Below are 16205 nucleotides of genomic sequence, written 5' to 3'. Positions count from 1 at the left end.
ATGTCAGCTTATTAGAGGGTTCTCAAGCTTGATGCAAACATATTGCTTGTGAAGGGTTGGCATTCTATTCATAGTCACTGAAGGCACCTGTTTCGTACATTGCTTTTTTTCCCATTTTTATTAGCATAATTAATTTTTTTAAATCTCTTAGCACTTTATTTTTTTCCCCCAACTGGGTGAAGTAGCACAGTCTTTGGACCTAAAGGAAATTAAAGACAATTAACCTAAAGAATGAAGCTATCTTCTGTTAGTGGGCATTCATTCTCTGTTTAGATGGTAGAGGGTGTATTTAAAGACTCAAAATAAGCCTGGTGTGGTACCTATAGTCCTAGCTACTCAGAAGGCTGAGGTGGGAGGCCAGGAGTTCAAGGCTGTTGACTGTGAATAGCTACTGCACTCTGGCTTGAGCAAAATAGCAAGATTCCATCTCTCTCTTAAAAAAGATTCAAACCCTTCTTCCTTTGAGTAGATTTGGGGTGGCTTTCAAGTTAGAAAGAAAATGATCTTTAAAGATCAAAAAGGAAATGAAACTATCTGGACACAATTGTTCCCAAACAAGAAAGAAAATTATGACTAAAGGAATATGGTATAGCTTTCCCTTGTGATCATGGAAGAAAGCAAGTCACAGAAACGTCCAGGTGAAGGTCAGATATGGTTCATGACTTTCAATCTAAGTGTCATGATTCTTTGGTATCCACTTCCACAGAACACCCCAAGCTTCGTGGCTCTCTTTTTCCAGGATGAGAGCACATCTGAAAGAGACTTGCTGCTCTACTAGCTTCAACTCCAAGACGTTTTTATAGTTAGACTTTTGGAACATTTTCATAGATTTTGTTCAGTTCTGCCTCTGACTCAGGAAATTAGAGACCTCACTCAATGTGTGCCTCCCTCCCCTCTGAGCAAGTAGTGCCTTTACCATTGGTGGATGCTTGGATATTCCTCTTGCTGCCACCAGGAACAAACATTTGTCCTTGTACCCTGGTACCTCCTGTCCAGTCTTATGAAGCACCAAAGGGGAAAGGAGAAGTCACAGATCCAGGCAAGAGTGGCATCCCCTGTCTGGGTATTCATCCTCCACCTCTCTTCCCCACAGATGGTTGGCTGTGACTATGAGATCGATTCCAATGCCACAGAGGATCGCTGCGGTGTGTGCCTGGGAGATGGCTCTTCCTGCCAGACCGTGAGAAAGATGTTTAAGCAGAAGGAAGGATCTGGTAATAAACAAATAAATAAAGTGGCAGGAGACCAAAGGTCGGGGGGCAAGATCAATGGTTGATTGATTCCTAGTTTTTGTTTTTATTTTTTTTAAACAGTCTGTGACATTCAAAGCATTCAAAATGGAATGTAGCCTTTACCATAAAGGAGTAAAGGTTCCTTGGCAGTTTTAGGAAAGAGGTTGATTGCTGACAAAACACAAGATACATCACAGTGAGATAGAGATCTGAAATGGCCTTGTGGTTGTGCACAGGAACAGGTGTAAGAGCATGATCCCTGGGAGAGGATCCTCTTTGAGAATGGGCATCACAAGAGGATCCAGCATTAAAGCCAATGGCATTGGAACAGACCAAGAACAAGGGGAGAGAAGCGATCAGAAGCTGGCTGGGAAGGCTGCAGACACAAGGACAGATTCTGTAGTGAGGACAGAAGCCAGCAATGGGTTTACAGGCAGAAGAATTGGGGTGCACCTTCAATTCAAAGTCAAAAGAGAAGCAAGGCAAGGTTGTATCAAATCTCTTTTATTCCCAATTTCTCCCTGGGAGAGGGTCCCACCCACTGGTGCGTTATGGCTTTCCAGACAGCTCCTCCACGTAGCATCCCCTTCTGATCCATACTTTACTATTCTTTTCCCATAGTCACTTTTTGTGGAGTTTCTTCTCTGTGCAGCTTTGGGCTATGGATAGTCCTCAGGGCATGAAGAGTCCACCTTCAGTGGCGGACCCCAATGCAGAGTCAGTTCCCAAGGAAGGCAGCTAAGAAAGGGTGAACCATCATATGGGAGCCACAGCAGATCTTGCTCCCCTGAGTTTTCCCCACCTGAGGGGTGAAGGAATTGAGATAATATACACCACTTTCCACTAGTCATGGGTTGAGTTACTCTAGGGAGATCAGACTGTTAATTCTCTGGATTACGTGGAGATGCTGGGAGTAGGGAATCCATCATGCACTATTGTAGTAGGGCCTGAGGGGAGACGGGCAGCGTCTGCTACACAGCGGTGATGCTCAGCACAGAAAGTGATAGCCACTATCAGAGATGGTAAATCCCTGTTTTCCTGGATTCTAGAAAAACAGCATCTCTCTTCTAAACATTCTTCCTACCCAGGAGGAAGTTATTGAGTAGGATCCTGAGAGGATCAAGTGTGTCCTTCAGTTAAGTACATGACCTATTGTTCCCTAGTAATCATAACAGCCAACAGTCTAAATTTAATTTCCATCCCTCTTTTTCATCTTTGACTATTGGATTACATCTCACAATAAGGTTAAATTGTGAGACTTAATGCTTGTTGTGCCCATGAGAATTACCACTGGAAGATTGTAAAGCTTTGATTGTTAGCTTTATTATGGATGAAAAATATTCTCCGGATTACTTATTTGGAATGTGAATGATAACCCGTGTGTCTTAGGCCTATAATTAAGCACTCTATGATAGCCAGTGTTTTTACAAGCTTTACAAAGGTGTTTTGTAAATATTTTCCATTATTTATAGTGACTTTACTTACTTATAAAAAGTTACACTTAAAATCGTATGTCTGCATTTAACCTGTTTTTTTTTGTTGTTGTTGTTTGTTTGTTTTTGTTTCTGTTTTTGTTTTTTTGAGACAGAGTCTCGCCCTGTCGCCAGGCTGGAGTGCAGTGCTGCAATCGCAGCTCACTGCAACCTCTGCATGCCGGGTTCAAGTGATTCTCCTGCCTCAGCCTCCTGAGTAGCTGGGACTACAGGCGCGCGCCACCACACCCAGATAATTTTTGTATTTTCCGTAGAGATGGGGTTTCACCATGTTGGCCAGAAAGATCTTGATCTCTTGACCTCGTGATCCACCCACCTTGGCTTCCCAAAGGGCTGGAATTACAGGCGTGAGCCACCACGACCGTGGTGTTTTATTTAATTTTCTTTATGAGTTTCTATCTTGACCTCTGAAGTGCTATTCTTCTAATATTATGATAACTCAATTGAAAACCAGAGTTGTTGTCCCCAGGTCTCTGCCACTTAACCTTTTAATCCTTTAGGAAATCCGACTCTAATTCTGGGTTCTTTCCTATACCCTGGTCTCTTGGGAATGAGAAAAAGGGATTATAAATGTTTTCTGCTCCCCTCTCATCCCTACCCCTGCCTGCCTGCAAGATCTCAATACCTCTGGCCACATGCCCACCACTGAGCATTTGACATCTCCCTGTGCCTCCGTGTTTTCAGTTCTCTTTCTCCCATGTCCCTTTTCTTCAATTCCTTTCCACCAGTTTCTAACAAGAGGGTTTTGGTTGCTCGCAGTGTGTTACAAGATTCCAATTCTCTCACAACCCTCTTTTGAGATAACTGAGACTAAGAGTCTAAATCTAAGGCAAGGCATTTTAACTTCTCAAAATATCTACCAGGTACTGTTATTTTTATATATTTCTTCCTCACTCTGTGGTTTGTGAGCCTGTCAAACACTGGTTTGTCTCTGAACCAGACACCTACGTGTCAGTGCTCTCAAGCCTGGGATCAGACATGGACCAGCCTTTCCCGGGAGCCTCCACGCATAAATCATCATGAGATATTGGCCTGCAATGAGCATTGTCTCAAATGGACAGCATAAATCTTTAAAAAGACAAGTTGGCCACTGTAGATAAACTGCCCAGGGTTAATGGTATAACCTCTTTATGAGCACATTTTTATTAGAAATGTCAAAGACTGGAGACCAAATATGCCAGTGAGTAAAGTCCGTTTTTGTGGACCACAAAAACTGTTGGATAAGATGTGTGTTAGTGTCAATAATGCATGATGTCTCTTATCACAATCTCAGAAATGAGGGCCTATCTTTTGCCCCATCCTCAAACATCCTGTTTTTTGTTTTGTTTTGTTTTGAGATGGAGTCTTGCTCTGTCGCCCAGGCTGGAGTGCAGTGGCACGATCTAGGCTCACTGCAATCTCTGCCTCCTGGGTTCACGTCATTCTCCTGCCTCAGCCTCCCTGGTAGCTGGGATTACAGGTGCATGACATCACGCCTGGCTAATTTTTGTATTTTTTTTAGTAGAAATAGAGTTTCACCATGTTGACCAGGCTGGTCTCAAACTCCTGACCTCATGATCCAACCATATCGGTCTCCCAAAGTACTGGGATTACAGGCATCCTGAGTATTCTTTTAGCTCAAGATGCTCAAGACTGGGATAGTGATGGAATTGTTTCTCCAGGTGGTCTCCTTGGACCCAGAGACTTCTTATTTGAGGTCGGAATTATGTTTCTCCTCTTCCCCTAATACTGGTACAAGTAGCTAATGCTTGCACTGGGGAAGATGCAAGAAAATTGATTTGCTGAACAAATATACTCATCATTCTTAATACAGCTGACCCTTGAATAACATGGGGTCGAACCGAATGAGTCCAGTTAGTATAAGGATGTTTTTCAATAACTATATTGAAAAATGTTTTGGAGATTTGTGACAGTGTGAGGAAACTCACAGATGAACTGTGTAGCCTAGATATATCAGAAAAATTAAGAAACAGGTATATTATGAATGTGTAAGATATATGTAGATATTAGTCTCTTTTATCATTTACTACCATAAAATATACACAAATCTATTAGAAAAAGTTAAAATCTACTAAAACTTATGAACACAAACACTTATAGACCATACATGGCACCATTTGCAATTGAGAGAAATGTGATCAAACCAAAGATGCAGTATTAAATCATAACTGCATAAAAGTGACTGTAGTAATACTATACTACCATAATAATTTTATAGCCACCTCCTGTTGCTATTGTGGTGAGCTCAAGTGTTGCAAATATCTGCTTAAAATGCTGTGTGATGCTCATCATTTCCATGTGAGGAGATCATCTGTCCAGTAAATTGCATATCACAGTAAAAAGTGATCTCCTGCAATTCTTGAATATTTTTCATTGTGTTTAGCACAATACCATAAACCTTGAATAACACCATGGGATTTATACAAAGTGCCACTAAGTGATGCTGGAAATGTTCCCAAGAAGCAGAGAAAAGTCATGACATTACAGGAGAAAGCTGAATTGCTTGATATGTACCATAGATTGAGGTCTGCAGATATAGCTGTCTGCTACTTCAAGATAAATGAATCTAGTGTAAGGACCATTATAAAAAAAGAAAAGGAAATTTGTAAAGCCATCACTACAGCTATGCCAGCAGGTACAAAAACCTTGCACTTTTTGTGAAACTTTTTATCTTTCATGCAGCTTTCACATCAGTGCAGGACTGCTATAGGAAAGGCATACCACACCTGTAGACTCTGATATGATTCAACATAAAGCAAAGTCATTGTCTGGGTGTGGTGGCTTATGCCTGTAATCCCAACACTTTGGGAGGCCGAGGCGGACAGATCATGAAGTCAAGAGATCGAGACAATCTTGGCCAACATGGTGAAACCCCATCTCTACTGAAAATACAAAAATTAGCTGGGCATGGTGGCACGCACCTGTAGTCCCAGCTACTTGGGAGGCTGAGGCAGGAGAATCGCTTGAACCCAGGAGGCGGAAGTTGCAGTGAGCCAAGATCTCACCACTGCACTCCAACCTGGTGACAGAGTGAGACTCCATCTCAATAAATAAATAAATAAATACAAAGCAAAGTCATTATATGACAACTTAAAGCAAAAGGAAGGAGAGGGATGTAAAGCTGGATAATTTAATAGCTGCAAAGTATGATTTGATAATTTTTGAAAGAGGTTTGGTTTTAAAAATGTCAAGATAACAGAAGAAGCAGCTTCTGCAAGAGACATCAGATGAGTCTCCAGCTGCCATTAAGAAAGTCCTCGAAGAGAAAAAAATCTGCCTAAACAGATTTTTAATGTGGATGAAAGTGGCCCTATTGTGGGGCAAACATGCTAAAAAGGACATTTACTAGTAAAGAAGATAAACGAATACCAGATTTAAGGCAGGAAGGAATAGGCCACCTCTATTGTTTTGTGCAAATGCCGTCAGGTTTATGATTTATTAAGGAGCTAACCTAACAGCCTTGAAGGGAAAAGATAAACACAAGCTGCCAGTCTTTTGGTTGTACAAGGAGAAGGCCTGGACAATGAGAATGCTTCTTCTGAATTTGATGCATTGCTGCTTTGTCCATGAAGTCAGGAAGTACCTTGCCAGTAAGGAATTGCCTTTTGAAGTTCTTTTGATATTGAACAATGCCCCTGGCTACCCAAAACTCCGTGAGTTAAGCACCAAAGGCATCAAAGTGGCCTACTTGCCCTGAAACACAGTGTCTCTAATTCAGCCTCTAGATCAGAGGGTCATAAGGATCTTCTAGGCTCATTACACCCAATACTCTGGAAAGGAGTGTCAACATTGTGGAAGAGAACTCTGACAGAAACGTCATGAAAGTCTGGAAAGATTGCAACATTGAAGATGCTGTTGTCTGAGAAAACGCCGTGAAAGCCATGAAGCCCAAGAGTAAATTTCTGCTGGAGAAAACTGTGTCCCAATGTTGTGGATGACTTCACAGGACTTATAACAGAGACAATCAAGGAAATCATGAAAGAGATTGTGAATATGTGAAAAAGGTGGGGGTGAAAGGTTTCAAGATATGGATTTTGGAGAAACTCAAGAGTTGCTAGACACCACACCAGGGGAATTAACAGAAGACAAATTGATGAAGAGAGTGCTTCCGAACCAGGACCAGAGGACTGTCCCAGAAAGAGGATGGAGAAGAAACAGTGCCAGAAAACAAACAGACATTGGACAGTCTAGCAGAAGGGTTCTGTTTACTCAAGACTGCTTTTGATTTATTTTATGACATAGACTTTTCTATGATGCAGACACTGAAACTAAAGCAAATGGTAGAAGAAGGATTGGTACCTTATAGAACACTTTTAGAGTAATGAAAAAGCAAAATGTCAGACAGAAATTACAATGAATTTCTGCAAAGTTTTACTGAGTGTGTCTGCCTCTCTTCCTCCATCTCCACTTCCTCCACCTTTTCTACCTGAGAGAAGAATCAATCCCTCCTCTTCGTTTTCCTCCTCAGCCTACTCAACATGAAGACAACAAGGATGAAGGTCTTTATGATGATCCACTTCCACTTAATGAGTAGCAAATACATTTTCATTATGAATTTCTTAACATTTTATTTTCTCTAGCTTACTTTATCATAAGAATACAATATATAATGCATATAACACAAAAAATATGTAGTAGTGGGCTGTTTATGCTATTGGTAGAGCTTCTGGTCAAGTAGTTAAGTTTGGGGATAGTGAAAACTTAGACACAAATTTTTTTACTTGCATAGGGACTTGGTGCCCTAACCCCTATGTTGCTGATGGGTCACTTGTACTTTGGAGCTATTCTTACTGGTCCTTCTTTTATCTACAAGGTATTCAGAAGCAGTAAATTAAGTATGCGTCTTTCAATCTGCCCATAATAAATATCTCTAATTTTGGATTTTCTCTCTTAAGTGGAAGAATAAAAAGCAAACTCTGTTGTTTATTGTTTTTTTCTATTTCGGTTTTCATTTTTTAAAAGCAAGGAGCAAGGTAGTAGACACAGTATTTCATACCAGTTGATTTACCTGCATGAGCTCTGCTATGAAAAGGCATGCAACATCCTAAGTAAGAATATGACTGCAGATAGCAACACTCGAAGGGCATTTATTTTTTAAAAACATTAGCCTCGATTACATGTGATCAATATCTTCCCCAAGGTGGTTATACATTAGTGGTTTTAATCAGCTGTTCCAGACGAGTCTTTGAGAGCCAAATGGAACTTAATTAAATACTACGCAAACCACATTTTGGTTCCTCTGGATGAGAGCTGTCAATTTGAAAAATGAGGCTGAGGTTGTGATCTGTATCCAGTTTCAGAGCAAATTATTCTTGCTGGACAGTCCAGGGTTTGACCCCCAGGATCCCATACTTCTTTAATGCCAGAGGAACATGAAGAAATTGAGGCACTTTCAGGTGACAAAGAGGAAGGGCTTGCTCATCAGACCAAATAACCTAGTGCATATCCAGTGGAAAAATGACCAAGATCTTCAGCGTCTTAAAACTGTATTTTATATATTTTTTTAAAAAAGCTGAAAGAACAAAGAATAGTTAGCTTACAAAAGAGGAAAATCACTGACTATTAGAGCTGAGAGGGACCGCAGACGTCATCATTCAGTTCCCTTCTGTGCAATGAGATTCAAAAAGTTAGATGAATCAATGAAAGTCATAGAGCGGATTTGCAGAAATGCAGAGACTAGAATCCAAGTCTTTCAACTCCCATTGCCCCAGAACTCCTTTCACCATGCCAACCTCCAAGTCCATGTTCTTTCCATTTTATGAGGTATTGGTTCTCAAGAAGCATAAATAAGGTGAATGCATAAAATGTTTAGCATAGAACCTGGCAAACACTGGCAACTGCTAAGCGTTCATTCCTTTTATCACCAGTATGCCTCTTACCATAATGACCATTAAACAAGAATAAGACTGTGGCTAGAGTTGATTGTTGTCTTTAAGTAAATGTCAACATATGACGCTTTTTCGGAAGGCTGAATTAGAACACATGAGAATAAATTATAAATTGCTATTTCAGCAATATATAAAAGAAAAAATGAGAAAGAAAACTTTCTAATGAATAGAATTGTCCAACAGTATAAAAGGCTGTACTCAGAGTTGAGTTCCTCATAACAGGCTGTATTAAAGATAGCCAGGTGACAATCTGAGATTCCCTCTAGGATTTTCTTAATGAATGGAAGCTAGGATTACATTACTTCTAAGAGTCTGTCTTTAACCTGCTGGCAAAGCGGGGGTGAGGTAAAGTATGTATCCAACGCAATGTTTAGGAAGTCTAATTTAATAGCCACAAGGGGGGAAGCAGAAATACTAGCAGGAAGCTAGCAAGGAGCTTTAGGGTTTTGAACTATCAACATAAAATTACAGAAAAATAAATGCTAGATGAACCACAAAAGCTTCAGAGTCCAATCTGCACTTATTTCACCCCTCCTTACAAAACCAGGCACATATTGAGTCACAAAACTCCTGAGAATTCTGGTCCCGTCCAAGTTCTCGAAAATCCCCCATAATTAGTGCTTCTGCCAATCCCAGTGGCTATCCAGCAAGGGCACTAAATGATGGGGAGGCTGGAAAGAGGATGAACAATGCGTCAGAAACAGTTTGCATTCAGCTGAGAAGCTGGCGTGCCTCTTTCATGATTGTGTCTTCTCTCCTTAGGTTATGTTGACATTGGGCTCATTCCGAAAGGAGCAAGGGACATAAGAGTAATGGAAGTTGAGGGAGCTGGAAATTTCCTGGCCATCAGGAGTGAAGACCCTGAAAAATATTACCTGAATGGAGGGTTTATTATCCAGTGGAACGGGAACTATAAGCTGGCAGGGACCGTCTTTCAGTATGACAGGAAAGGAGATCTGGAAAAGCTGATGGCCACAGGTCCCACCAATGAGTCTGTATGGATCCAGGTAATGCAGAAAGGAGGGAAACTGCTGACATGTGTACTGGTTAGAATACTTCTCATTTTTCCCCCTAGGTATTTGCTAGGTGACATCAAGTAAGAATCTTTAAAACCTCTTTTAGCAAGGAGCAGGGAGGGGAATGAGATATTAGTTTGTGCTGTTAATCCTTTATTGCCTAGATATTGCTGAAACCCCCAAAACAAAATGCAAGGTGCTCTAAAACCAGCCACTGGGAGGTTTGAGTTCAGCTTCTGGGCTGACTTATTTGAGGGTGATTTTTCCTCAAGTCTATTGTCATTGTGGCACGGGTTTCCAAGTAGCTTTCCAGCAGTGAGGATAAACTGACATGTTACTCTGTGTTGTCCTGAAGCAAAGCATTTGGCTTTGTGAAATTCTTGCTGGAAGGAGGAGTTAGAATACAATATGTGCTCTTCAAAGGTACAAGAAATTTGTCTTTCATACTGGGCACAGAACTGTAGACAAGGAGTGGAATGGATATACCAATAGCAGCAAAGCAGATTGAGGATGACAGATGACCAAGGAGTTAGATCCAGCCACAGTCTAAAGTTAGAGAGACATCTTTTTCGAGCCAGAGATCAGAGCGCTCACAGAAGCTGAAGGTCAAGCATGGCAGCTGTGATCCGTGAGTGTCAGGAGACTTTGCTTCCCCAGGGAGCAACCAACCCACTGCCTCTATGTTTAAGGTGAATCCATTTTAAACATGTGATGAGTAGACTGCCTGCAGGAGACGGAAGTAAGGGGAAGATCCCAAGAGCAGCATCGCTGAGCTAAAGCCCATGACCATTGTCAGCTCAGAACTACTATCTGTTAAAGGTACTGAATAGCCTGAGAGGTAGGGAAAGCCATCATAAGACAACAATAACAAACATCATACAAGTTGACATTCACTGAGGCACTGTTCTAACCACTTTACATGTGTTTACTCATTTAACCCTCAGAACAATCCTACAAATAGACACTATTTATTATCCCCACTTTGTATATAGGCAAACTATGGCACTTACCTATATTCACAAAGCTGGTAAGTACGTAAGAACACAAAGTAACCTATCAGCCTATTGTTGGAAAGGACACTCCTCGCCATTTCCACAAAGTACTCCCCATATGATTTGATCTCCCCATTTATGTGAACTGAAATTCCCACGGGAATCCAGCCAAGAAATAATTAGAGAGAATATAATTAGAGGAGAATATATAGCTACAGAGGTAGAGGTGGACATATAGTTATGAACTTAGACACAGACATAGGTATAGATCTATTTAATGGCATTTGTTCCAATGCATGCTCCCATTACTAATTTTAGATGACTGACATCGTGTGGTGTTTTTACATGACTGGCTTACAGTATAAAGTCATGACAGTCTGACATGACCCCTCTCTTGCCTTTTAGCTTCTATTCCAGGTGACTAACCCTGGCATCAAGTATGAGTACACAATCCAGAAAGATGGCCTCGACAATGATGTTGAGCAGCAGATGTACTTCTGGCAGTACGGCCGCTGGACAGAGTGCAGTGTGACCTGCGGGACAGGTGAGAAACAGCCGCTGTCACTATGAAACCATGCCAGCCTCAGAGCAGGTCATAGAGGCAATTACACCAGTGATTTGCTTTGTGCTGTCTGCCCATGGATCTGCAGGGCTCCACTGAGATGGCCAGGGGCCTCTGTGGACAGTGAGCCTGCAGGGTCATGGTTTGAAGAGAGGCAGTTTTTCTCTTTTACCAGCTCTATATACTGGCCTTTTATAGAGCTGATAAAAACTTTGATAAAAGTTTTCCGTAAAACCTTTGTTTGAAGGGTTCGTTACATGTCGAACAAAAAGCATTAACAACCACTGCTCTGGTTGAGAACCTGAGCACCACAAAAGTGGAACAACTCCTCAAATGTGTACCATAAATCTTGGTCAAATTCAAACTACAACCAGCTCTTCTGATTCCTAACCCAGTGCTCCTTCTCCATCTCCTGTTTATCTGTTTTTACACATATAGCAGGGCAGCAGCTTACTCTCACAAAATCAAGCACTGGAGAGGTTCACTTGCTGCCATGTATTAGTCAGGATGAGATAAGTTCTGCCACAAGAACAAAAACATTGAAATCTTAGTAATTCAACACAATGAAGGTTGATTTTTAACCCATTGTATGCCTGAAGCAGGTTAGAAGACTCTGCTTCATTTCCTACATAAGACATACAAAACACATGGCTTCCAGCTTGCCCCGTAAGGAAAGAAAGCTGGGAGAGGCACCCTGGCTCTTTTGACAGCCTTGGCCTGAAAGTGCTGCAAGTCACTTCCACTCACATCTCATTGGTTGGTGTTAGTCACATGGGTACCATCTAACTGCAAAGGGAGGCTAGCAATTATGGAGGAGTACATGGACATTTGAGGAGCATGGTATCTCTCTGCTGCAGTGCTGGATGAACTTTCCCAAACCCTATGAAGGCAGGGGTCAGGGCCTGTTCAATACATGGGGCTATATCATTCATTTAGGGGGCTTTAGTAATATCACCATATGCAAAAGCCTCTACCTCTCTTTCTCCTTTGGGTCACGTCTAAGTCTGTTCTGAAACTTCTTGCCTCTAGCGTATAACTGCAACCTGCAAGACTAGGGCAGCTATAGAGTGATGTGCCAGAATTGGTGATGTAGCAAAAGGGAAGAAAAGTGAAGCAGTGAATGGACCAGAAGACCATGGCCTACTCCCCTACAGGCTTCCCTCTCACATGCCAGCACCTGCTCACTGGCTTTCCCACCCCTGAGAGTTGTGCACCATCAACTTTATAAACAATTTTTATATTATCAGCTTCTTTCTTTCCCCATTTCAGCACAGAAAGCCAAGGTTACCTTTTAGAATTCATAAAAATAAAACGTTCATTCTAAATTGTGTGATATTTTAACAATGCTAACTAACCCTCTGGAAATCTATCAAGGTCAAAGGTGCAGTCAGTGGCAGCAGCCATGAGCCGTGTTGATAGGAGAGTCAGTCCTGCCATTCCTACTGCTGCCTCTAGCATTTCCAAATGTACTGCCCACCACTGCCCAGGGTTGGGGGCTGGGCCTAGAGTTAGGCAAAGGCAATTTAAGTAGAAAATAAGTAGGTGAAAAAAATTTCCCCTGAGGAGCAATGGGAGGAAAATGAAGTCATTGTGACTATAGATATAAATACTTTGTCGATTTGTCATCCCCTTTGTTCTCCTCTTTCTATGAAGTACAAGTTTAAGCTCTAAGTCATTTGTCCCAGGACACCATGGAATGAAACAGCCAGTGCTGATGGTAGGGACTCCCAAAAGAAACAAGAGAACATCCTCCACCCTCTTCTATTTCAAGATAGAATGGACCCTTTGCATCACACAGACAATATTTCAGAACACCAGGAATCAAGAGATAAGTGGCTGACGTGTGCAGTGATCTTAAAAAGACATCTGAAGTCAGCTAGAAAATTGGACACTCTTACCAGATGTAAATCAGACATTTGGTTTTGTTACAGCCTAGGCCTTCAGCAGCACCTCCACCTACCTAGGTAAATGTCACTCTGATTACTAAGCCTTAATGGGAAAGATCACAATGCTCACATACTCACCTGAACTTCAGCCTCACTGTTTGTTTGAGTGAGGGCGAATCTTAACTCTGGCAAAGAAGAAAGACAGCATATCTACTGTAATATTCTCAAACAGAGAGGATGAAATGCTATTATTCACACAGGACACACATTGCTAATATAACATTGGAATGTTGCCTGAAACACTGAATCATTCAGTGGTGGATTTTTATTTTATCTAAGCTAAAACTTTAAGCTTAACTTTAAAAGTAAGTTAAACACATTACTGAAACATGAAAAATTGTCACCACCCTAACACATGCACTTTTGCTACTTTTCTTTCCTTTCAATGCATTTTTTTCTAATCATAGATGTATAAGTTGTGTGCATACAGATGCATTTATGTACATGACACACATGTATTTTTGCTTATCACAATAGGGATACTTTTTCAGGTGTTATACAATCTTCATAGCTATCAATTTTAAAGATGCATTTAATTTGCTGAAAAGATAAAGCAAAATTTCCTTAACCAATTCCTTATTGCTGTTCTTCTGATGAGCATTTGGGGACCTGTGTTAAAAAATGGTCTCCTGAGTTTTAATTTCTATGTGAAATTTCTAGGTTCAAAGAATATAAATATTCTGATAATTGACTTACACCAAATTACCAGATAATATTAACTTATTGCCAAATTGATTTCCATACTAAATGGGTTACAAAGAGGTGGTAGCAATCATTTTAATTTTAAATTATTGTGTTATTTTAGTTTTACTGAGAAACATTTCAAACATGCTAGCAAAATAGAGAATGTAGTAACAAATTCCTTTGTACTAACCACTCAGCTTTATTGCTCTTACCATTTTGTTGTTTGTTTCAATCTTTACTATTAAAGACAAAAAAAAAAAAAAAAAATCCCACAACTACAATCAAGAAGCGCATTCCACCTCCACTTCCTTCACTTTTTCCCCAAAGTTCACTAGGGTCATGAAACTAGTGTTTATTATTCTATGTATATGGTTAAATACTTTTACTATACATATGTGTAGCCATACACATTATATAGGATTGTTTCTCAGGCATTTAAGCTTTCTGCAAATAGTATCATATGCACTATACCATGCTTTGTCTTTTTTTCCCTCAACATTATGCTTTTGAGATAAATCCACATTGATTAAAGTAGCTCCAGTACTTTTTTGTTCTGTTGCCCAGGCTGGAGTGGAATGGCAAGATCTTGGCTCACTGAAACTTCTACCTCTGGGTTCAAGCGATCTCTTGCCTCAGCCTCCCAAGTAACTGAGATTACAGGCATGCACCATCACATCCAGCTAATTATTGTGTTTTTAGTAGAGACGGGGTTTCACCATGTTGGCCAGGCTGGTCTCAAACTCTTGACCTCAAGTGATCCGCCTGCCTTGGCCTCCCAAAGTGCTGGAATTACAGGGATGAGCCACTGTGCCCATCTCTCATACATTTATTTTAAGGGTTGTGTACTATTCTATTGCATGAATATATCATGACTTATTTATACATTCTACTATTTTGCAGCTATAAATATTTCTGCAATTCTGTAATGAATACCTTATGATTATTCCCTTATTACCTCAATATTTGGGCTTCTTTAATATGTATATCTAAAAGTAAAATTCCTAGGTCATACAGTCTGTGCATATTATAGGGGTAAATCTGTGAACTTATAGGGTGCCATGGAATATTTTAAATTTTCCAGGGAAACAATGAAATGTTAAAGGGAAACACAGTAAGAGTTAACACATTTCTTGGACATCATGTGTCTACTATTAGCTCGAGGTAGTTCAAGGTTAAGTCATACTACATTCTTTTCAATGACATTCTATGTTTGTGAAACTGGTTTTTCAGTGGTTGCTTTGATTAAAAAATCAATTACCACCTGAAAATCAACATGAAACCGGAAATATGGCATCTAGTCTCATTCCAAGATTTGAAAAATTGTACAATATCCAATAGATTCACACATCTCATCAACGTAAGTTAGTTTAAAATGAAACAAAAATAGTATTTTTTTCTTTTTCTTTTTTTTTTTTTTTTTTGTTTATTTGAGATAGAGTTTCATTCTTGTTGCCCAGGCTGGAGTGCAATGGCTAGATCTTGGCTCACCGCAACCTCCACCTCCCAGGTTCAAGTGATACTCTCTTGCCTCAGCCTCCCGAGTAGCCAGGATTACAGGCATGCGCCACCACACCTGGCTAAGTTTGTATTTTTAGTAGAGACAGGATTTCTCCATGTTGGTCAGGCAGGTCTCAAACTCCCTACCTCAGGTGATCCACCCGCTTCAGCCTCCCAAAGTGCTGGGATTACAGGCGTGAGCCACCTTGCCCTGCCTGTTTCTCAGTTTATATGTATTATTTTTTCAGATGGCTACTAAGTTGTTGGACCATAAATCTTTAATAAGTTAGGACTGAATTATTTAATGAATGTAACTGTTAAATGTCTTATTTTGCATGGAGGCCGCATGAAAAATGACTGAAACCTGAAGGACAATATGAACCAAAAATGTTGCAAGTCTCTGTTCTAGTCTTTGCCTTGTCTTTTAAACTTTGTTTGCATTGACTTATTTACATTGAGTAGAACTCATATTAAGCAGAAATATTACACTTTGTGAAGCAGGAAATCACTTGTGCCCAGGATTTCGAGATCAGCCTGGACAACATGGTGAAACTCTGTCTCTACAAAAATTACAAAATGTAGCCAGGTGTGGTGGTGGTACGTCGCTGTAGTCCCAGCTACTCTGGGGGCTGAGGCACAAGGATTACTTGAGCCCAGGAGGTTGAGGCTGCAGTGAGCCGAGATCCTGCCACTGCACTCCAGCCTGGGCAACAGAATAAGAACCTGTCTCAAAAAAAAAAAAAAAAAAAAAAAGTTAAATTTTTAATATAATGAGTTTGTCTGTGTTTCCTTTAAAGTTTGTGCTTTTGGTGTCTTAACTAAAAATACTTTTCTATCCTATATATAGATATGATCCTATATTTTCTTCTAAAAGTTTTAGAATTTTGAATTTCAC

General features: G+C 40.4%; 1 protein-coding gene across 1 annotated transcript in view; it reads left to right on the top strand.

Moving 5' to 3' along the window:
- The window catches only part of ADAMTS12 (ADAM metallopeptidase with thrombospondin type 1 motif 12), a 389831-nt gene that overhangs the window by 287856 nt on the left and 85770 nt on the right, over positions 1–16205 (top strand). Inside the window, exons 14-16 of the mRNA XM_003899561.4 lie at positions 1094–1214; positions 9376–9620; positions 11027–11165. Coding sequence (XP_003899610.4) covers positions 1094–1214; positions 9376–9620; positions 11027–11165 — 505 coding nt within the window. The remainder of the gene's footprint in view (positions 1–1093; positions 1215–9375; positions 9621–11026; positions 11166–16205) is intronic.

This window comes from Papio anubis, chromosome 5 (genome assembly GCF_008728515.1).
Source record: "Papio anubis isolate 15944 chromosome 5, Panubis1.0, whole genome shotgun sequence".
In the NCBI taxonomy this organism is placed as follows: Eukaryota; Metazoa; Chordata; class Mammalia; order Primates; family Cercopithecidae; genus Papio; species Papio anubis.
Note: the sequence above shows the minus strand (reverse complement) of the source record. Positions and strands in the feature narration are given on the sequence as shown.